Genomic DNA, 24,375 nt, shown 5'->3' with positions numbered 1-24,375 from the left:
AAAAAGGGTCACTTCTAGTGGAATTTGAATGTGCACTGCGATTGCATTTTCGCAGCACAGACTACAGTGTGTGCATATAAAAGTATGAATTGGATTTTCGTCTGGGGCTCTATGGTATATAGACACAGAGCGGCAGAATAGGATGTAGTTTACCTGTGTGTTCTCAGGGTATACGTGTGTGTGTGTGTGTGCTTTCCGTCCAGACCTTGTTCCTACATTGAGACGGATGCCGAGTTTAGCATCTGGCCCGCTCTGGCTGTAATGTTGAAAAATGAATGTATATACTCAATTTGAAAGGACAGTGAAAGGACCTTGCTCTGTGATCCATTAAGAAAATATATATATATTCCTAAAAATTATTTAAATTTTTACAAAGAACTGATGTACTCCTTTGTAATTTTTGTAGCTGTTTTTCCATTTCTAAACTTTTAAAAGCTTTGGTTACCAAATTTTTTTGGTTATTGAAATATATAAAATATTGAAGAGATTTTTACTGTGAAGCAATTTTTCTTTTAACCATCCATTTGGCCGACTCTATATAGAAATGTATTTTCTATTTAGAGCTGCAAAAGAGCTGTTTTTAATAAGTGAAAAAAATGATTGCTACCTTTATCTCATTTCACTGGTCCGAAAAACGTAAAAATAATCCATTGTAAGAAAGACAGATACTTTCTTAATTCTGTTTGAATAGATTTTAATATATTAACACAGTTTGTTGTACAGTCCAGCTGTTAAAATTTACGCATCCAGAAAAAATCTTTATGCACATGCTCGTCCAGACTGAAACAGCATTCCTGGGATGCTAGATGATGCCATGATACACCCATGATACACCAGTGCGGTGTAGCACCCCTAAAAAAGTGCAGGATGGGTTGCAGAGATGTTGTACTATCCTGAAGGTGCACATCCTGAAGATGACACAGGAGTTTTTGATGGAGCTCTGCAACAGTATGCAAATGGGATCTAATCCAGAGACCTGACTGAAATTTAAACTGATTTGGCACAGATTCTACAATGAGGCAACATGGAGTTTGGATTCATTAAAACTGTAGTTGCACACACACACACACACACACACACACACAAAAAATCTATAATAGGTCAATTTCATGGTCAATAGTTAATTCAATACTGGCAGAGAGGGAGACACTGGGTTTTAAATGCACATTTGAATGGAGGTTAAAGAAAATGCTGACTCTTCAATAACAAAGAGCAGTTCCATGTAGGGGAGGTTAATGAAGTGTTTCATTCCAGTTCTTCCAATTCAGAATATATTCGGCCAGACTAACCACTTAGTATAGCATTTTTAAGAGGATGAATGTGAAAGTCATTGTCATTGTGAAACACTGCAGCACAGCACATGGTGACACAAAGAAATGTGTCCTCTGTATTTAACCATCACTCTGAGTGAGCAGTGGGCAGCCATGACAGGTGCCCGGGGAGCAGTGTGTGGGGATGGTGCTTTGCTCAGCGGCACCTCAGAGTCACCTTGGATTCAACCTTCCGATGACGGGGCCCCATTACCCCTTAATATTACCAAAATGTTCTCATCGTGCAAATGCTCTAAAACAGTGCGGCGCGTCTTTGTAGAAATTAGCGATTTTGTCGATGTGTAACCGCACCTTCGACCTGTGCTCTTCATCCTTGCAAAGCTTGTAAAGAAGAATACATGAGTCAGCAGAAGGTTGCAGATCATTAGCACGCTGCAGCACCAATGGCAACGTGAGCAGAAATTTGCATTAATTTCTACTTGTCACTCGTCAGTCATGAAATGTTACATTTTACAAGGTAAGAATTGCCAATTCTGAAAATTGCAACAAACAGGCTGACAGTGGTGCTTGTGGGATCGAGAGAGAAACTGGAGCCGTGAGAAGCACAATGGACAAATAGAGATGTAGACACTAAGACATTGAACTTCGAAAAGTTTGATTTAAGGGAGCAAGACATTCGTTCAGGGGGGCATTTCCCCCCCTTGCCCCAGTGTGGCACAATTTTGAGTCAAAGTGCCAGGTGGCGTTCTGGGTGCAGCTCCTAGCTGTAGCCTGACAGTGATTGAAAGGGGGAATCTGTGCCTCCACACCGATGCACTGCTTCTCACTCCAGCTCGTCCTGACCTTGTGCCAGATGCTGCACTTTAAACATGCTGCATGTTGCATGCACTCATTTGCATGTTTCGTGTCACCTTTCTGCGCCGCCGAGCCACTCTGGAAGCCAATCACACGGCAGTCTGCTGTGGCCTTTTGGCCTGATCTGCCAGCTCTTCTCTGAATGCCCCATTTACGAGTCCCAGATACCTGTGGTCTACTTTAATAACAACAATCCCACAATGCCCTTCCCTCCTCGTCCCTAGCGAGCCCACAGCAGTCCTCCTCACAAACTACCAGCTCTTCAGGTTTTCTGGCTGTGCTGTGAGAAAAATTAATGTGATGAATGTTGGCTGAAACACACACACACACAAACAGACACACACACTCATATATAGTTATGCAAATTAAACAGCAGCACCAACACCTCTCACTGTTTGATGGTATAATCAGAAAGTAGAATTTATTGAGATGGATATTGAGAGTCAGTGGTGGCCAAGTGCTTAAGGAAGTGACCCCGTAATCAGGAGGTTCCAATCCCGATCCGCCAAGGTGCCATTGAGCAAAGCACCGTCCCCACACACTGCTTCCCGGGCGCCTGTCATGGCTGCCCACTGCTCACCAAGGGTGTTGGTTAAAAGCAGAGGACACATTTCGTTGTGTCACTGTGTGCCGTAGTGTTTCACAAGAACAGTGAAAAGCTGCTTCATGAGATGCTCACTTGAGTGAATGATAAGAAAGTTTTGCTCTATGTACGGCGTGTTTGTGGTTACTGGTCAGGTCGGAGGTTGGGCTAATAAGTCAGAGACGAACAGCGGATGCTGAATGTTCGGCCAGTGCTGGTTTTATGTTGTGGGATTTACCTGCTTCCACCTTCCTAGGTGGTTCCCCGATGAGTTATGTGACACATGAGAACATTTTTCTCAAAACCAATCAAATTTCTATCCAATCTGGCCTTGCATCCACACAGAGATGCCATTTCAGGGACCTCAGAGTGATCATTTTTTTAAACCAGTCCAGGGTGAAATTTTCTTTTTCACGTCTCCGTGTGAAGTGGATTTTTTGGAGAAAATGCTGACGTATTTGTGTCACATAACTCATCAGGGGACACACTGGGAGGAAGAAGGTGATTCCCAAAACATAAAACCAGCACAGACCAAAGATTCAACGTGTTCCGGCAGTTTAACTCATCACGGTAGAGAACTAGATGGCAAAAACGAGGAGAGCACTTGGAGGGGAGCCCTTACAGGTGTGGAGGGAAGTTAAAACAGCATTTTTGACGACAACATTTCAGATAAGCGCATTTTCGTGCGGACGGGGCCTTATAGAATAAATGTGGCACCTAGTCACATGAGTGCATGTGTCCTAATCACAGTGATGGGGGATTAGGAGAGACATTGTACAGTGTAGGCTTCTCGTGCATTGTGGATGTTTAAAGGTTGATCCCTTTATGCTGTATGACTTTTTTTGTTTTTCCGACCACCCTGCCAATGCCTTACCCGCATGGCATTTCCAAAATATGTGGTGATTAAAAAAAAAAAAAAATCTCTTTACATAAAATTGCTGGCAGTCAATAATAAATTACATACATACTGTTATTCTAGTATATATATTACATGCAATCTATGTACTGTAATAGAATACATCACATTTATGTCTGTATATTCAGTATCACAATGTGTTCAGACTATGTTGCTCCACTATTAAGAGTAGTTATTAATAGCTAATTCATAATTAACCCATTGCTGCTTTTATAATACAATTTAATACAATTGTTTTATTGTAGATCATCCTAATAAATTAAATTATGAATGTACATTGTCTAAAAATTAAACGAAAAAAATAACCTGATTATGTAGTGGAAGAACAAACACATCCAGAACAAAAGCACTTTATCATGTTGTACATTTTTATTTGAAAGCATGTAGGTGATTACAGATCATTTTAGGTGACAGAGCAGCTCAAGCATTTTTTTGGTGTTCAGTGTGAGTTGGCCAAGTGTGCGGCCCTCACCGAGACACAGTGCAGTTAAAACATGCATGACCACACACAGGCAACCAAGGGCTGAGGGTGAGGCCGGGCTCAGCGCCCCCTACCTCCAGAAATGAGGGCACAGGTGGCCTGAAACCTGATCTGAGTCTTTCTGAATAGGACTTTTATACAGAAGGAAAGGTGATTGACCTCAGTACACTGTATCAAGCCCTACATCATCACGTAGAAAAGTTTATGTATCCAAGAAAATCAAAGCTTGACTAATTGTAACCGGGGCCGGATCTAGACAAGCCTATTTGTCTAGAAATGTGCAGACAGAAATGTGAAGGGGGCACATGGTGGCAATGGAGGTTGGAAAGGGGTGGGGGGGGGGGGGGGGTGCTCTAGATAACTGTTTTTGTCATGTAACTGGATTGTACTTTGTCAGACCTCTATCCTGAGAACTGTCCAAGGGTACTGAGCTTAGGTTCACCCGAGGGACACAAAACCCTGATTACGGATTTGGATGGCCTATATCAAATATATTCAAACCCAACAATAACACTTCTCACTATTGCCGATATTAACGGCGCATCATCACTAACTTCCCCGGATGGTAAACAAAAAAAATACCAAAAAGCCAACCAGACTTTAGCAACTTTCAGGCCAACCTTAAATTCCCAATTCCATGAAGGGGCTACAAACCCAAAATGTATTATTTTAATTACCCTAATATTTTCATTGAATTGAGCCTTGGTAAGAGGGCACAGAGCAGGCACCCAGACCCTTTCAGCCATTTTAACAACACATTACAATTTGGTATAGCAATATAATCATCATCACAACTGAAAAATAAAAAAAAATGATAACAATCATTAAAAAATGCCATAGATTGTCAATGATGCAGACATTTCAAGCACTGCACAGCGAATGTGGTCAATAAAAGCCAAGCTAAAATATACTCTCATGGCACATCACTTTCACCAATTAATCTAATTAGGAATTCAAAGTAGATGTTGGCATCTATTGCAGTAGCCCGTGGTAAATGCCATGATTAAAGTTTTGCCTATTATCAATCATACATTCTTATTTGATTAAAGTACATGCATACTCCATACCTTCATTAGTTTGGACACAAGCAAATGCAACATATTTTTGACATTGGCTTCGGCTTAATGTGATGTTCAAGAATTGTTTTTAAATATACTGAAGTATGTACTTTGCAAATTAGATAGATATTCCTATATATATATTTCCCTGATTGTATTAGTAGGTCTGTGAGAATTAGTAGAAATTGGCAGCTCTTCACTTAGACTGTCTATTCAGCCTATTCATAATCAAAGATGTTGTAACATGTGTGCTAATGGAATCATGCTAACACAAAGTACACAACTATGTGCGATAGTGCTCATAAAATCTAATGTGTTGTGTCAAGGACAAATGCAAGCAAAGAAGATGAAAAGATCAGTTCAGTGCCTTCTTTAAAAACACACACATTCACACTGATAAAAGCTCTATAGTACAACCATTCACACAACCAACTGATTGGCCTAACATCACATTTGAAGATAATAGCACTAACATCCATGCACACACCACACAAACACACATTCCTGGTCGCAGAAAGGGTGGCATCTTCGTACCCAGTACGCACTGATCTTTAGGACAGAAGATAAAACGGTTCAAGGCAGGAAGCTTTATGGATATTCACTCTAGTTAAGCTCCTACGGTAAATACACTTTTCCTAACCTGCAGTACTCAGTTTGTGCTGATCGGTAAAGTCTGGTTGGCAGTGACTGAATGACATGAGTGGAATTGTTCCTGATTTTCAAGGCCTTGTCTTACCGTCCGTGTGCGTTCCCTAGAATTTCATTTCTTATCATGGGTTTCCTGTAGACTCTGAGAGCCAAGAGGGCAGCTAACACACAGACGCAGAGGCCAAAGATGATGGGACATTCCAAATCTTAAATCTTGTTTGGCTGGACAGCAAGAAGACATGGCGTGAAGGGTGAGTTGCTCATGAGAACTCAGGCAAGGTTCAATATACATCTTCAGGCAAGGAGTTATAATTTCTGCAAAAGATAGATAAAGAGAAAGAGAGCAGAGGGAAGAGTTTCATGATTGTGACTGTTATAGGTGTTTCTAAATATTAGATGATGGGCACCAAAGTTCCTCATGTTCTGCCTGCTTTCAGGTACTGAAACCTCTCTAGTACTCATGTGAGCATCATCATGTGCTACAAACCTGTAAGATGGCTCTTTTTGAGAAACAGGACTGAGAACCCCCTGAGACAGAGGTCAAATTCAGATTTAATTATTAAAATGTTCTTAGCCGAGCCTCGCAAAAATTCATATTTTGAAAAGCTCTTTACTAAACAGATTGAAATTGCAAGTCCCTGTTCTCAGTCATTACTTCATTCCTACAGATTCTTGTTTTATGTAGAGCTGTGATTGACTGTACAGATTATTTTTGGGACAACTGCCTTAGCTGCAGACAGGAAGTCTTTTGCCTGTTTAATTAACACAATTTTTGAGTTAATTAGGCCGAATCAAAATGGAGTCGACATACATTAACATGGACATGGAGGCAAATCATTAAAAAATGGTTATATAGTATCTGTCATTTTGACTGCTGCTTGATGTTTTTTTTTTTAATAGCAAAACTGACAGAGGCGAGAGTGTACACTAACAGCGCAGCCAAATGTACCTCTGCAGTTCTGTGTTTCCTGGTACATTAGGGTATAAAGGGAAATTATTAATTACGGATTTTGAAATCTGTTGTCACATCAGATAGTCCGCTTGGACTATAGTGGACTTGGACTACAGATAAATCAGATATATAAATGTGTTTCAACTTTATGCCCTTAAAACCAGCGCAAACAGAACATAGCATACAGGGCTGTGCCTGCTAACAACATAACAAGAACATTCTCTTCGTAGACGAGAATGCTGGTTTACAGCATAGTTTACAGTAGCTTGAGAGATGCTGCTGAACCTGTCTCTTCTTTTAAGTCTTGTTTGCGCTTGTCCTAGTGAAAACCACTGAGTTTTAAACGTGCATGCACACAAACACAGATACAGTCCACCATTATGATATCACAGAACCACAAGACAAAATAAGAGTTTTTAGTAGTTCGGGGAGTTGTCATAGTAGGAACTTATTTTACTAGAATATTCCATGCATATGTATGTTTGTACATTAAAAAACATATACTAGAAATGTTATTGTACTTGCTGAGGGACTAAAACACAGTAGAACCTGAAAAAAATATTAACCATGGACCATTTAGTAGGAAATCATTGGGGGAAAAAACAAAACACTGGGAAAGAAAGGGAGCTAATGATGGGCACAGCCACAGGCCACAACAATGGCACTGAAACCAATCAGCATCACATGACCATCAAGACACCAAGTACCAATCATAGTTTACCAGCTTGTTTCGGCAGGGAGGGCTCCACCAACCCAGGGCCTTCTGGACCATGCGCGTTAAAGTTGTCTGTTTAATATATAATCCACACACAAACACGCAATTGCGAGAAAGAAAAGAAGGGAGAGGGGAAAGAGCAGATAATCATTGAAATATTGGGCTGAAAAAAAAAAATTGCAAAAAAAATTCAGAAGATTGGCAGGAAATGGAAAAGGCTGAGACCATGGAACCATATGGGTTGTTACATTTGTGAATCCTAACCCTTGTGGAGAAATGTAAGAGAACAAAAAGAAAAAGGAAGCTCACCGTAGCAGCAAGATAATTAGAGAATGCACACAATAGATGGCAAGCGATAGAAAAAAAAATTTGATCCACGAGGTTTGAATTTCAGAAAAGGTGGGTGCATCTTATAGAGTGATGCATTATGCTGGATTCCCGACCACAGACTCCAGCGACTAGATAAGTGCCTTGAAGTTACTGGAAATCCTCAATATATGTGTCAAACTGCCTCTTTTGTAGTATATAGGCAGATGCACTTATGATGCTGTGCATAGTGGTCAAAGTGTTAAGGATGTTCTGATCAGAGTCTTTAAGGGAGGAGACAAGCCACTGAAGGAATCTTTTACGGGAATCTACGATGCATACATCCTGCTCCCTCTGTCAAAAGGTAAATACTTTGAATGGCTGATCCAGGGCATCTCAAACTAATCTGACAATATTAACAAATAGAAACGGAGTTTTTGTTGCAAACATTTTAGACAAGAAAGGAACGTCTTTCTTAAAAGGAGATATTGAGTTTTCCAACACGTTAACAACACATGCAGGCAGAGAGTATACTGACAGTATGAGAGGTGATTTATTAAAGGTTCTCACTTGGTGCCCTCCTCAATGCCTCCCTCTCCATCTGTTTTCCCTTCCTCCTCGATCTTCTGTTCATCTGAGATGAGCTCTGGCTTCCGGCTGCGACGCACGCACTTCACCACCACCATGGAGAGAATCAGCAGGGCCAAAATGCCCCCCACTGATGCCCCAATAGCCACTGCGATGGTTGAGTCTCGAGGAGGTGGCACTGCAGTCAGAAACGCACATTAGTTATTAAGAAAAGGACAGCGCTACTAAAATGAGAAAAATTGAATGCATATACAAGCATCAAAAGCTGTATTTTGTGCTCATTTTCTGGCAATGCACCGTGTGTTTTCTAAATGAGGCGTGGCCTGATTCCGCACAAAGTCAATGTAAGGATTTCTATTGCTTCTATATTTTCTGGTATACATTGTTCATATGTTTTATTATGTTACTACTGTCAAATGTGCTGCATCTCCTGTTTATTCCTGTTATGATTTACATTTGTGGGATATTGCGTAGATTGGCACAAAATTATGATAAAGGGATACATGTGAAGACAGGGTGCGAGACAAAGAAGGAGGGGGAATAATTTAAAGTGCTTGGTAGCGTGACAGTGGGAGGCCAAGGGGAACGCTGCTGAGTTGAGGCGCGCTGGCACGCCCATCAATAAGTAAAAAGCGGAGTGGTGCTGAGTCATCATCCCGGCCCTGCCGCAGACAAGCAGAGCTGCACTGCCTGCCCTCAAGGACAGTCAAGCAAAGGATGAATGAGGAGAGAGGAGAAGGCTGAACACTAACATAGCACAGGAAGCAATATGCTAAGACATATTTTAAGAAAACTCTCTTAGAAATAGAAAATTTTCTATTTTACCATCATCGTATTGCTATTCTCGTTATATTACTATTTTAGTTACATGTATGTTTACAGCATTTGGCAAATGCTCTTATCCAGAGCAACTTACATGATTGTCTGAAAATGTCCAAAAATCCCTTAATTGGTTCACTGAGGACCAAGTTGTAAATTCGTAAAAATGTATAAATATACATAACAGCCCTTTTTCATTTCAATATTTAAAACCTTAAAACCTTTTTCTTTAAACCATCACCTTATCGTGGTGGAGGAGTTTGAGAGCCCTAATGATCCTAGGAGCTATGTTGTCTGGGGCACTTGGTAGGGTCTTCCATGACATATTGGCCTTAGGTGAAGGGTGAAACAAAGAACAGTTCAGAAGATCTTTAATGGAAGCAAAAACAAAGTCCGAGTTCCCGGCCCGGAGGGTTACCGGCGTCCCACCCTGGAGCCTGGCCTGGGGTTGGGGCCCATGAGCGAGCGCCTGGTGGCCAGGCTTTCACCCATGGGGCCTGGCCGGGCCCAGTCCAAACCGGATACATGGGCTCATCCAACTGTGGACCCACCACCCGCAATATGGACATGAAGGATCGTCACCTCTCTGGCAAGGAAGATGCTGGAGCTTGTGGAAGAGGTTGAGCAGTTCTGGCTAAATATAGTCCTTGAGAGTGGTTGGACACTCTCCTGTACTTGAGTTGCTCCGGGTGAGAGGCGGAGGGCTGGGGTTGGCTTTTTGTTAGCCCCAAGGCTCTCGGCCTATTTGTTGGGGTTTGCCCCAAGTGACGAGAGGGTAGCTTCCCTGCACCTTCGGGTCAGGGAATGGATCCTGACTGTTTTTATGCACCAAATAGCAGCTCAGAGTACCCACCCTTCTTGGCACTCCATTGTCCTGCAGGGGGACTTCAACACTCATGTGGGCAATAACAGCATGACCTGGAGGGGTGTTATTGGGAGGAACGGCCCGCCCGATTTGAACTAGAGCGGTGTTTCATTGTTGGACTTCTGTGTAAGCCACATTTTGGTCATAACAAATACCATGTTTGAACATAAGGATGCCTATCGGTATGCTTGTTACCAAGGCAGCCTAGGTCACAAGTCGATGATTGACTTTTTAGTCATATCATCTGACCTGCAGCTGTATGTTTTGGACACATGGGTGAAGTGAGGACTGATCACCACCTGGTGGTGAATTGGATCAGATGGAAGGGGAAGATGCCACGTAAACCTGGCAGACCCAAATGTATAGTGAGGGTCTGCTGGGAAGGCCTGGAAGAAGAACCTGTCAAGATGGTCTTCAATTCCCACCTCCGGCAAAGCTTTGACATTGCGACTTAAACACTGCGATTGTTGAAGTGGCTGTTGCTAGCTGTGGTCACAAGGTAGCCGGTGCCAGTCATGGCGGTAACCCCCACTGGTGGACACTAGAGGTTAGGGGAGCAGTCAGGCTGAAGAAGGAGGCCTACAGGGCATGGCTGATCTGTGGGTCTCCAGAAGCAGCAGACAGGTACCGGATGGGGAAGTGGGAAGCAACAGTGGCAGTTGCCGTGGGAGCAGTTTGATGAGTCCATGGAGAAAGACTATTGATTGGCTCCAAAGAGGTTCTGGCAAAATATCCGATGCCTCAGAAGAGGAAGGCAGAAACTCGCTTACACTGTTTACAGTGAGGATGGGGAACTGCTGACACTGACTGGGGCTATAGTTGGGTGGTGGAAGGAATACTTTGAGGTGCTCTTCAATCCCACCAATGTGCATTCCGAGGAGGAACCAGAGTTGGAATACCTGTTTATGGACTATCCAATCTCTGGGACAGAAGTTGCTGAGGTAGTCAAGCCACTACACAGCAGCGGGTATCTCATTGTGAGGCAATTCCTGTGGAGTGGCAGGCTAGGGTGGTGGTCCCCGTTTTTAAGAACGGGGACCAGAAGATTTGTTCCAACTATAGGATCACACTCCTCAGCCTCCCTGGAAAGGTCTACTCTAAGGTACTGAAGAAGAGGTTCCGGTCAATAGTTGAATCTCAGATTGAGGAAAAGCAATGTTTTTTTTGTCCTGGCCGTGGAACTGTGGACCAACTCTTTACCCTTGCTAGAGTGATGGAGGGGGTTTGAGAGTTTGCCCAACCAATCCATGATGTGGTCTTCCTAGCTTTATCAGGTTCTAACCTTCAGCTCTTGTTGTTACGTCCCTGGACGTATTCTCCCACGTGCTCTGTGTGTCTGGCTGTGTTTTTGTGTCCTGTCTCTTTTAGGTTGACTTCGTGGGAGGAGTTGAGGTCTACCAGCTCCATCTGCCATTGGTCACCTCCACCTATTTAAAGAGACTTCAGATGATGTTCCCAGGGTCTGCTAGGCCCTTATGCTTTCGGGAGGTCCCCAGGGTCCACGGAGATCTGCATGGAGCTCTGTTGGGGATCTCATTCATGTATCTTGTTGCTTTGTGTGATAGATCCCTTTGTTGTTAGCCTGTTAGCTGTTAGCCTGTTATGTGCCCTTTTTGTTAACTTGTGCGTGTTTTGAGTTATCTCCGCTGGACCATCCCTTCCTTTAGGCTGTTTTGATGTTGGTTAGCTGTCCTGAGTCCGCTGTCTTATTGAACCTGTTAGCACACTGTAAATAAAAGCACTGTTTGTATCATTTGTTTGGTTGCATGTGTAACAGTGGACCTCCTCCTCTCCACACCCTTGTTGCGTTTCTAAGACCCCTAGACCTAGGAACGTGACATTGTTAAGTAGGTTCGCAGAAATGGTTCTCGAACAGAAAAGAGTGGCTTGCCAACTCCGGGTCAGGAGAGAGGTCCTGCCTCAAGTGGAGGAGTCTAAGTATCTCGGGGTCTTGTTCACGAGTGAGGATAGAATGAGCAGGAGATCGACAGGTGGATTTGGTAATGACTAAAAGATCAAGATCGTGGATATCGACAGAGTGAATAAAATAGATGTATTCATAGTTGGGGTCCTAGTAAACCGGAATTGATCTCTTCATCGATGGTAACTTGAAAGCACGTTGTAAGTCGCTCTGGATAAGGGCGTCTGCCTAATGCCATAAATGTAAATGTAAATGGATACAAGCAGCCAAAATGAGTTTCCTCCATAGGGTGGCCGGGGTCAGCCTTAGAGATAGCATGAGGAGCTCGGACATTCGGGAGGGACTTGCAGTAGAACCGCTGCTCCTCCACATAGAAAGGAGGTTCGGGCATCTGGTCAGAGTCTAGATGAATGCTGTGGTGGTACCAGTCGAGCAGTGCTGGTGGACTGGAGAGACCGAGGTGCAGAGCGAGGAGTGATGAGCGATCTGAGCCTTCTGTGTCTTTGTAGGCCAGAATCACTATTTTAAATCTAATGTGGGCAGCTAGAGAAAGTCAGTAGTGGGAACACAGCAGTGGAGCTGTGTGGCAGAATTTGGGAAGGCTGACAACAAGTCATGCTGCATCGTTCTGGATCATCTGAAGAGGTCGAGTAGCACTAGAAGAGCAGCCAGGAGGAGTATAGATGAGTAGTTACAGTTGTATAGATGATCAGAGGTTGGAGAAGTATTTGAATAGTCTGTGTTGCTGAAATTGTTGTAAAGAAATGTCTGGAAATTATTCCAAAAAAAGAATGAACGTCATGTTGATTTTTAGAACTATACATATATGGCCTTACATTCTGTGAGCACTTTCAGCTGGATGACTCCATGCCCCTGTATGCGGTCAGGTGGGTTGCGCACATAGCAGTTGTAGATCCCTTCATCTGAGATCTGCACATCCGATATGGTGACTGACAAATCATTTTTGTCCAGGATCCCTGCAAACACTACCCGGTCCCCAAACTTCTCTGTCTTCAAAGGCAGTATCTTGTTTTTGTATGTCATAAACTAGGAAAGGAAACAAAAAAGAGGGCAAAGCTTAAGAGTAAAGCAAAAAGAACAAGGGTTGCATCTCACTGAACACTTTCCAGAACATTAATCAAGAAATGGCACAAGCACTATCCATGATGATTATTCTGGATCTAGTGTGATGTTCAAGCAGTGATGATTGACAAATCAGCAGTACTGAATAGTGTGTTTTCAAACAGTACATTTTTAACTTAACTATACATTTTGAACTAAAAGGAGAGTTCTCCTACCATCTCCTCAGTAGAGTTGGTAGTCTCCTGGTAGGTCCAGTTCATAGCAAACTTGCTGCTGTCCATCTTGTAGCAAGACGTGAAAGTGCAGGGGATTTTGATTATAGATCCGTTGAGGGCATTTATCAGTTGGGGCACCAGCACATCCATGGAGGAGACTGGGCAAACTAAGACACAGAGAGAACAGGAGCTGTCAACCCAACGAATAAAACATTAATTAAATCTCATCTTTAGCATTACTTCTATGGCTTGTTCGTGTATACTCTATGATTTTAAATGAACATTATTTGGCTATCCTTAAGAAAACACCCTTTTGAAAGTGATTGTCATTGTGAAACACTGCAGCACAGCACACGGTGACACAACAAAATGTGTCCTCTGACAGGCGCCCGGGGGACAGTAGGGACGGTGCTCTGCTCAGTGGCACCTCAGTGGCACCTTGGTGGCTCGGAGATCCGAGCCTTCTACAGGTTCGCTTCCTTAACTGCTAGGCCACCACTGCTCCATGAATTTTTTTTTTGTGGGGGAGGGGAACTCAATCAAATTCAAATCAAATTCAAATTTTATTTGTCACATACACAGTCATACACGGTATGATGTGCAGTGAAATGCTTTCTGCAACTGCTACAGACCACAGTATTGCAAATGTTGCAAGTAAACAGTGAACCAATATGCAAATATTGCAAACATAACCAAGTATTACACTTTTTACGTCTTTAACATAAAATATGTGTAACTGGTAGGGTGAAGCTGTGCAAATGAGTTACAGTTTTTTTTTACAATGTTTAAGAAAGAAGAAAGAGCCATAAAAGAAAGAGCAGTCAGGGCAAAGTGATTATGTGCAAAGTGGTTTTGTGCAAAGTGGTTTTGTGCAAAAGAGTCCGGAGTGATTGGAGGTGAAAGTGCTGGAGTTCTATGTACTCTTGATGTTGAGAGCTTGGACAGCCTGCGGGAAGAAGCTCCTCCTCATTCTCTCTGTGTTGGACTTCAGGGAGCGAAAGCGCTTCCCTGATCGCAGCAGAGAGAAGAGTCCATTGTTGGCGTGGGTGAGGTCCTTCACTATCTTCCTGATTCGTTCGGCTGATCAAACCACCCTCTGTAGGGCTCGCCTGTCCTTCATGGTGCTGTTCCCGAACCAGGTTGAGATATTTCCCGTCAGGATGCTCTCTATGGTGCAGGAGTAGAAGTTCCTGAGCACCTTGGAGGGCAGTCTGAAGTCTCTCAGGCGTCTGAGGTGGTAGAGACGCTGCCGGGCCTTTTTCACCACGGTGTTGATGTGACAGGACCATGACAGGTCTTGCGTGATGTTAACACCGAGGTAACGGAAGCTGTCCACTCTCTCCACTGGGCTCCTGTTGATGACAGGGGTCTGGTAGGTCCTCTCCTGCTTTGTACTGAAGTCCACTATTAACTCCTTTGTCAGTACCGACTATAGGACTCAAACCGCACCCTTGCGGTTACGAGTCCATACCGTTAACACTCCCCGCTCACCACTACTGCATGTACCTCTTGTAAAGTGTAAAAACCCAAAGAAAATGTGTTAAAAAGTCGTAGTAGCACTAAACCTATGGTGATTTGGTAAACGCTCTTTAAATTTAAGATCAATTGCTCAAGGAATTTTAGAACCTTTGTACCTCCCTGCTCTCGAACCTTTGATTGAGAAAAAGTCCCAGGTTCAAACCCCGCTTATTATTAACACTAAACCCTGAGTGTTTCCAGGGGAACTGTCCCTGTCAATACTGATTGTAAGTCGATTGTAATGGCGGCTGCAAAATGCCATAAACGTAATTGTAGAAATAAGGAGGTTCATTAAAATGTTGTTGCAACATGGCAACTACATGCTGACTTACATGTGGAAAGGTACAATGTGCATATGGCAAAATGTATGCATATCTGAAAGCTAATGTTTTTATGAAGGTACTTTGAGGGAGAATGACAAGTGTGTTAACATTAATCTGCAATATGTTTTTAAAAATTACATTCAAATGTACGGTAGCTTAAAAGCAAGAGCTCTACTGCTTATTGACCATAATTAGCATTCTTTACACAGAGCAAATAATGCAGTGATTCTGTCAATTGGTAATTCCAAAATGAGTGGATACATTCAGTTCAGCATACATAATTGCTTACATTTTAATCTGACCTAATTTTCTGCGCCGTGCTATTGTTGCTAAATTATTTCTGCTAATTCCATATCTTATATTTGGCTTGGCAAAATAACATTCTCACAAGAATTTTTATTATATGTATCACGCATCTATATCTATAAATAGTATAAGTAGTACTGTCAATTATTGGGGACAGTGGTGGACTAGAGAAAGTACCACCCGAAATGCCAAGGCGCCACTGAGGTCCCCTTGACCAAGGTATCGTCCCCACAAACTGCTCCCCGGATTCCTTTCACGGCTGCCCACTGCTCACCAAGGGTGATGGGTTAAATGCACTCATGGTGTCACCATGTGCTGTGCTGCAGTGTTCACAATGACAAAAACAATCTCCTTGACTTTCACTATTGGAAAATAATAGTATCATCTTGAATGAAATGGGACAAGGAATGTGGGACACTTTATAGTGTATTTAATATTCATAAAATGCTCGAAACATAGCAAACTGAGGATTGCTGTACACAGACAACTATGCTTAACAGGAGATGTAAATGCAATTGAAAAACGCAATGAGAGGGGATAATGAAAACGTGAAAATACTCAATACCGAGTCAGTGTTCTTTCTCTGTAAATCTAATTACAACCCAAGAGTGAAAGAATCTTGAGGCAGTCAGACACTTAACAAGTTACTGAGTGGCACTGAAGCCCCAGGAATGTTCCAATGTTCCAATAAATCTACTGTAACAGTGTAGCCGCAAACAACTAAACACCATCATACAATACATTTACTCAAGACATACAGTCCCTGACAAAAGTCTTTTCGCTTATCTATTTTGAAGAAACACCTGCTATTAACCTGATTTTTAATTAATTAATCAATTGGTGTTAGGAATAGCTCATATGAAAAGCTAAAGCCCTACCAAATGATGTTTAATACACTGAAATAAATTTGTATCACTGAAAAAAATAAAAATAAATTAATCAAGACAGAAAGGTCAAATTTTGGCAAGACAAAAGTTTTGTCGTCTATACAGTAATGTGAGATCCAAATTAAATATCTTGTATGACTTCCATGAGCTTGAAGGACTGCATCCATCCGGTTTGGCAAGGATTCATACAATTTATTGATGAAGTCATCAGCAAAGAAAGCAGTCTTGCATGCCTCCCAGAGTTCATCAATATTCTTTGGTTTCATCTTCCATGCTTCCTCTTTCATCCTACCCCACACATGCTCAATGATGTTCATGTCTGGTGACTGGGCTGGCCATCTGGGCTGGAGAATCTTGATCTTCTGCGCATTGAGGAACTTTGATGTGGAGATGGAAGTATGTGATGGAGCACCATCCTGCTGCAGAATTTGGCCTCTTTTATGGTTGGGAATATAAAAGGTAGCTAAGATTTTCTTGGTATTTCAGACTATTGATGATGCCTTCCACCCTGCAGATCTCTCGCACACCCCCATTCTGGATGTAGCCCCAGTCCATGATTTTTCCGCCACAATGATTTTTTCTGGGTGAATCTCGGATCCATGCGGGCTCTAGTAGGTCTCCTGCAATATTTGCAGCGACTGTGGTGTAATTCAACAGAAGATTAATCTGAAAAATCCACCTTCTGCCACTTTTCTAGCGTTCGTATTTTTAGCAGGCTGTGGGCCTTGGCCAATGCAACACGGTTTTCCAATTGTCTTTTGTTTAGTTCTGGCTTCTGGGAACTGATTCGACCACGGAGGCCATTTCGAGACAGAATCCGACAAACTGTTCTGGTTGACACAGGGACTTCAGGTGACCAGGTCTCATGGAGCTCTGCTGCAGTGGAAAATGGGCTGGCCTTGGATTTTCGAGGCAACAAATGGTCCTCTCGAGCAGTTGTCTTCCGGGGTCTGCCTTAGGCCTGTTTGCAGAGGTCTAGTTGCAGTTGATGTGAAGGTCTAGTGTACTGGGGGTCTTTTTATACACCTGAGACCTAATTGATCCATTATTAGTCACCGGTGAAGTTCATATGACAAGGAGACAACAATTATGTCTTTGCAAAAATTGACTCAATGGTCTTTACAAAGCTTTGAATATCAGAATACTTTTTGACAGTTTTGTTTTGCACTGAAACATTATTACAAAAGCTGTTGGGAATAAAATGAGCCGTTTCTTGTAAAAAAATCCTGATTAGAAATATATTTCAGCAGCAATTCAGGTCAACTTCTACACAAGCGACAAGACTTTTGTCAGGGACTGTAAACATAGCTATTTTTAATACATGTAATTCCAATATATACATTTACATGCAAGAAAGTATATTGAAATGTGCATATAGAGGTGTGTGTATATACAGTACCATACAAAATTGTTGATATGTTTATATAAATGTAAAATAATGTAAAATATGTATTTAATAACGTCAGGAATGTGAGGCAGTGAAAGGGACACAAACGCACGACTCATTAACACAGAGATTTAATAATTAATACAGAGGGTAGACACAAACATAAATACAAAAAGCAGGATTAAAGACCAATGACGATGAGGCTGTGAAAGGAAGATTCATGGCACATTTACTTTTACAGCATTTACCAGACACCCTTTTCCAGAGCGACTTACAATCAATAGTTACAGGGACAGTCCCCCCCGGAGACACTCAGGGAGACAAATGGTAGTAAATGAGGTTTGAACCAGTGACTTTGTTGTCTTATGGTTCATAGGCCACTAGCCTACTACCACCCACAAAAGGTGGTTATTCTGCATCAGCAAGGCCTTTCCCGGACAAAGACTCAAATCGGTGTCCACAGGGAACAGTGCAGGTTTGGCGCTGCATGGGTTCTGCAAATGGAGTTACATAGCTGGTGTCCCCAATGCGACACCATCAGGTAGGCATACAACTGGGCAGCAGGAAAATGACCCTGGTGTCAACATCATCAAGTCTATAGGAAGCATGACAGCAGCTGTTCTGCAATCTGTCACTGTGACACTGCTCATCGCACAACCTATGCACAATATATATATATATATATATATATATATATTTGTAATTTCAATATATACATATACATGCAAGAAAGTATATTGAAATGTGCATATAGAGGACCTATTATATATAGAGAGAGGATCTCCTTGGATCTATTATATATATAGTTTTATATATTTAAAACTTTAACTAAAGGATTCATTTCACTGCAGGTTGTACTGCTATAATTTTTCATGGAGCAAATAAAACAAATCTTGAAAAACTCTGAAAGTCAGAATTTTCAGAATTGCACAGTGCTATATGTCATACAGATCTGGGGTGTGTGTGCATGAATCTGGATGGTATCTGGATGTGCATTCCTCTGCTGCTATGCACCACTCCATCCCTCTGCAGTCAGGAGTTTTCCCGTTTTTGGACAAGTTCCCGCTGCTGCTGCTGCAATTACTCTTCATCGGGCCGATGCTCTGCGGCACCAGCAGCAAGCGCCTCACCGGCCCACCCCTCCTTCCCTTCGGCCCCCTCACCACCCTCTCTCTGTCTCTTTTTATTCCTCTCACCCTCCCCGCTCTCGCTCTTTTACAGTCGGCATCTTAAGCCCTGCCGGTCTGGCGGACCCTTCCCCCCGCGTTACAGCAGGTGTCCCAGGCTCAGGCCGGGCAGGGCGGCGGCCCAACATGCAGGTATCCGAGCACGCGCGACACCATTACGTCATGAGATGCGGCAGACACACCCTACATGGTCCAGCAAAAACACACACACACACGCAGAGTCTAAAACACACACACATATGCTGAGTCAGCGGTCTGCCGCGCCCGATACTCTACACTGGCACTTCATCAATGTCACCCAAACCCACCGCTATCACCTTCATGTATATTTAGAGCGCATCTCTCCGCATAGGAAACTCCCACGGTGGCGTAGAGCGCGGAGATACACAAAGAGCACGGGCGCCACAATCTGCGGACATCTTGCTGGCGAGTGGGCCTGACTTCAACGTACATTCAGAACCGCTTATGCTTATTTCTATTTAAATATGATGATGGTAAATGTCTTAAAAAAAAAATTTAAGTATGTGTTTCTGCCTGTTTTTAAGTCCAAACATGGATGGTTAAGGATCAAGGCTTAAAATGGTGCATTGTGACTCCTCCCTCCCTCAGCTGCATCCCTCCCTCCCTCCCTCTTCTCTTCCATCTCTAGACACACCCCGTTGCTCACCCTCCCCATCCTCTTTTTCCCCCCCAAGGTCAGAGCGAGGACAGGTAGATGCAGAGGCAGCGCCGCGCTCTGCTAAATGGCCGCTGCTCGCTGCTGTTATGCGGCTGAATCCTCACGGAGGACGGTGACGGTGACTTCATTCATCTCAGTAGTTCCATGTCACTGCTTACTCGCGTTGCTTTATTAAAGCATATTTAATGAGCGTCATTAAAACTGTCGTTTATTAATCACGTTGTGTCTTCAAATTTGCAAGAATGTGACTGAATGATTTACTGATGTAAATTATTGACATGTTAAGGTTAAACGATTAATTGCTGCATGCACAGGAAATGGTTGCAATGCTGCAAGTAGCATTAAGTTGATTAGTTAATTCATTAAAATGAGCTTTCCAGAGAAAATGTATTGACTTTTAAAAGACCACACTGGCCTGAAACTTCCTCAGTCAAGAGTACACCAACATGTCCGAAATCATTTTTTTATTGCACCGTAAGGCAAAAACAGCTTTAACAGTGTCCTCTAGTGGAGGGATCATAAAAAGGCTGGATTACGTCTATATTAGTATAGAAGTTACTGCAATTACGAAACATCAATGTACAATCGCCTAGAGCACTCATGTCTGTGACAATGTCAATTAACCAATGTTTTTTTTTTCGCATTTCGGCACTGTAGTAATTTAAATAATATAGGGATATGTCAAAACTCACTTGAATTTAATGTCAAACTATATAAGTAATAGCAGAAAGTTTGTTTTAATTTAAAAGGTTATGAATATTTCAATTTCAAGCTCATGCTTATGTACACTACCATTCAAAAGTTTAGGGTCATTTAGAAATGTACATGTTTTTGATAGGAAACAGTTGTTTAAAAGCCATAAAATAGGTGAAAAACTGCAGTCCAGACATTTTTATGTTGTAAATGACTCTGGTAGGTCTAAATGTAACTTCAATTTGGAAGACCAGGAAAAATGTAGAGAGGAACTTTATCAGCAACAATTAATCTTGAGTTACAGTGGAATTCTGTGTCAATTTAAAAGCTTCGGTCACTAGAAAACCATTTTCAATGATATTAGTGAGACTGAAAACAGTTGCACTGAAATAAAGAATCAATAAACTGGCCAAATTCACACTAGTACAGTATCTAGTGCATCAGCTGCCAGTGACTATTTATTATTCAATTAATTTATTCTATTCAAACGCTTTACATATTTCAAATTGAGAAGCAAAAGTGTCCAAAACTTTAGGATCTTCCATATTGTTTTTCCGACCTTCTGATGCCGTGAAATGCTGCTCCCTCCAGTGGACCCATCATGAAGCACAAGAACTGTAAAAAGTTCTTGTTGTTTGCATAATCTGTCACAGCACAGTGTACTCCATGAATAATCTTATAATAACTGGTTTTAGAAATCATGGTGTATTCATGCTCCCCATTGGGCATCCTTCAATTTTTTTGTTCATGTAATATTTTCCAGCCATGACAGGAACCCGGGGAGCAGTGTGTGGGGACGGTGTTTTGCTCAGTGGCACCTCAGTGGCACTGAGTCACTTCCTTAACCGCTAGGCAACCTCTGCCCCAACTGCTAGGCCACCACATCCAACATAGAATAGAATAGAAACTAAATATAAATAAACAAAAGTAATCTTTATATATCTATATTTATATTTATTTATTTATTTATTTTCACGTTCATGTGTTAACATACGGTGTAATGTTTAGCGCATAGTATTCCTGACTGTGAAGATTCTCAGTCATCCAGGTGAATTTGTCTGAAAGTTGAGTTCTGGCAACTGAACTTTCTTTCTTTAAGGTAGAGACGTTTCACATTCAAGAACGACTTCTACAGACAGAGACATGGCTGTGCCATGGGCTTGCCTGTGTCCCCTATTGTTGCCAACCTGTACAGGGAAGACGTGGAGGAGAAAGCACTCAACTCCTTCCCAGGGACGACACCAACCCACTGGTTCAGGTATGTGGATGACACCTGGGGGAAGATCAAGAGCCAGGAGGTACAGGCCTTCACAGATCACATTAACTCCGTGGACACAAACATACAATTCACCAGGGAGGACTCCAACAATAACCGTCTGGCCTTACTGGGCTGTGCGGTTATTGCTGGGGCTGATAGAAAGCTGGACATAGAAGTTTACAGAAAACCCACACACACTGACCAATATCTATTGTTTGACTCACATCACCCACTACAACACAAACTAGGAGTAATCAGGATTCTGTACCATAGAGCAGAGAACATTCCCACCACAACAGAAGCCAGAACTAGGGAAGACAGGCATCTTAAGATGGCCCTTAAAACCTGTGGCTATCCCAAGTGGGCCTTTAACAAGGCAGGATCCTCCTTCAAGAAAAGGACCACAGAACAACCTGAATCCCAAGGTCAACGGAAGAACCTGGTCCTTCCATTCATGGCTGGTGTGTCCGAAAGACTGAAAAGGATTTTTGGGAAACACCACATACCGGTCCATTTCAAACCTGCAAACACACTGAGACAGAGACTCGTCCATCCCAAAGACCGGACACCAAAACAGAAGAAGAGCAATGTAGTGTATGCTGTCCAGTGCAGTGAAGAGTGCACATTGGGGAAACCAAACAGCTGCTACACAGGAGGATGGACCAGCACAGAAGGAGCAACACCTCAGGGCCAGAATCAGCTGTGTACCTTCACCTTCAGGACAAAGGACACTCATTTTTGGACGAGAATGTTCAAATACTGGACAGAGAAGATAGGTGGTTTCAGAGAGAGGAGTGAGGGAAGCTTTGCATGTGCAAATCAACAAACCCTCACTCAACAGACACAAACCCTCCAGCCTCAGACACAACTTATCTCCAACCTATTTTGCTGACCTTTCATCCATCCCCAGGAAAATCAGGCCCAGTTCACACGTCCACCACGTCCACCAGGTCGGCCACATTTAACGACCCGCTTAAAGGGGGGGTAGGAGGAGCTGCCAGGGCGGGGCTGTCACATTACATTTACAGCATTTATCAGACGCCCTTATCCAGAGCGACTTACAATCAGTAGTTACAGGGACAGTCACCCTGGAGCAATTTAGGGTTAAGTGTCATGCTCAGGGACACGATGGTAGTAAGTGGGATTCGAACCCGGGTCTTCTGGTTCATAGGCGAGTGTGTTACCCACTAGGCTACTACCACCATTCTACATCTACTCCACCCCTCCCTGCCTTTGTTCCACTTAACAAGCCTATTCAATGTGGGGTTGAGGTGAAGCCAACCTGGAGGATAAATTTGTGGGCACAAGCCAACGTCCCTCAGATTGACAAAGTTCTGTGGATGCAGAATGAAACGTCTCTACCTTAAAGAAAGAAAGTCCAGTTGCCACGACTCAACTTTCAGACATAGTATTCCCGAGTGACACATCTGTTAGTTGGTAGCCTTTTTGGTAGAAAAGCAAGCAGAGCCCCTTTTCAAGAAATGAAAATAAGATGAAGAGCCCAGCGTCGCCGCTTTGTAGGGCCAGTGTTGCCAGACGTACGATAATTATCGTATTTGTACATTAGTTTTACCCTCTGTGCGATGTACGATCAGTAATTGGGCAGCGGTTAAGGAAGCGGCCCGTAATCAGAAGGTTGCCGGTTCGAATCCTGAGCCTCCAAGGTGGCACTGAACAAAGCAGCGTCCCCACACGCTGCTCCCCGGGTGCCTGTCATGGCTGCCCACTGCTCACTAAGGTTTAAATGCAGAGGACACATTTTGTTGTGTCGCCGTGTGCTGGGCTGCAGTGTTTCACAATCACTTCACTTTCATCTAATTCCATAATGTACGATTATTTTCACCCCTTCAGTTATTTCATTGGCACATCTGTTTTCATCTGGCTGCGCAGACGTACTTGGTTTGGTTAAGCGCAGTCGTTACGCCCACCTGCGCATCCTTCAGCCAATCAGTGCAGGCAGGGGCGGTCCAGCCTGTTTGGTTGCCCCGCCCCATCTGATTATCACATGCCCCGCCCCCCAGCCACTCAATTACGGGATCGCCGAACGCGATCCCATAATTCAGTACAAACGAATTTCAAGCTTTTCCACGAATGCGTAGCGGAGCGGAATGAGTGCATGCGCAGATCCGACCCCCCCCCCCCCCTCCGTGGGTACGATCGGTTTTCTTCTCGTTTGAAGCTGCTGCTGCGATACTCCGACGTTCAGGATCTGGCAACACCGCGGGAGCGCGCACAGCGGGCACCGGGCCTCCCCACAACCCGAAAAACGATCATACGAATCTGAGACGATTCATTAGAGAACAGAGAAACGAATGCATTTTAAATGGAGAAGAAAAAGACAAAAAAAAAAAATAAAAAAAGGAGCCCGGGATCCAGATGTGGTGCCTGAGGCGGGTCGCGGGTGGCGGGGTGGGTGGCGCCCCGCACCCTTCGCCCAAGGCCGAGCTGTCTACTCACCGGCGGCGAACAGCAGCAGCGCCAGTCCCGCGCAGCGCAGCCGGACGGCGGCCATCCGCTCACAACGCATCTCGTGTTCCGACAAACGGGATGGAAGAAAAAAAAAAAACAGAATAAAACAAAAAAAATAAAACGTCTCGGCGCGGCTGGAATGTATAAGATGGCGTTCCGCTGTAAAAAAACGGCGATTAGTAAAAAAGAATGGAAATGAAATGTGTGTTATGTTTCTGTGCTGTGATGTGGCTGGCAGTGTCTTTAGCCGTAAAAAGGGTTGGTTTTCCGGTTGATGAAAATTCCCGATTCGGGAGGGTGGATTTTCCACCAGAGACAGATTCTTCCATTCAGCCCACTGCTAACCTCTCTCTCTCTCTCTCTCTCTCTCTCTCTCTTTCTCTCTCTCTCTT

At 43.2% G+C, this 24,375-nt stretch overlaps 1 protein-coding gene across 2 annotated transcripts; it reads right to left on the bottom strand.

The window, feature by feature from the left end:
- Positions 1-3,974: 3,974 nt before the first annotated feature.
- scn2b (sodium channel, voltage-gated, type II, beta) lies at positions 3,975-24,065 on the bottom strand. 2 transcript variants are annotated; one of them, XR_003743194.1, is made up of 6 exons: positions 23,972-24,065; positions 13,277-13,443; positions 12,815-13,025; positions 8,356-8,551; positions 7,486-7,551; positions 3,975-6,127 (listed from the first exon to the last, which is right to left on the bottom strand). XR_003743194.1 is itself a non-coding variant. In XM_028961957.1 (5 exons), exons 1-5 carry the CDS (start codon positions 24,039-24,041, stop codon positions 6,094-6,096), a joined length of 678 nt encoding a protein of 225 aa, XP_028817790.1. In that variant the 5' UTR covers positions 24,042-24,065; the 3' UTR covers positions 3,975-6,093. The 2 variants fall into 2 exon arrangements, 1 of the variants encoding a protein (XP_028817790.1); XM_028961957.1 differs by lacking the exon at positions 7,486-7,551.
- Positions 24,066-24,375: the final 310 nt, after the last annotated feature.

Source organism: Denticeps clupeoides, chromosome 19 (assembly GCF_900700375.1).
Source record: "Denticeps clupeoides chromosome 19, fDenClu1.1, whole genome shotgun sequence".
In the NCBI taxonomy this organism is placed as follows: Eukaryota; Metazoa; Chordata; class Actinopteri; order Clupeiformes; family Denticipitidae; genus Denticeps; species Denticeps clupeoides.
The sequence above is the reverse complement of the archived record's forward strand: the minus strand, read 5'-3'. Positions and strand labels throughout refer to the sequence as shown.

Bases quoted from the DNA above. Each gene is read 5' to 3' on its own strand.
- scn2b (XM_028961957.1), bottom strand. From the start codon at position 24,041: ATGCGTTGTGAGCGGATGGCCGCCGTCCGGCTGCGCTGCGCGGGACTG. The intron at 13,026-13,276 runs GTAGGAGAACTC...TTCCTTTCCTAG, and splicing joins CCAACTCTACTGAGGAGATG to TTTATGACATACAAAAACAA. The intron at 6,128-8,355 runs GTGAGAACCTTT...TATCTTTTGCAG, and splicing joins GGCATTGAGGAGGGCACCAA to AAATTATAACTCCTTGCCTG.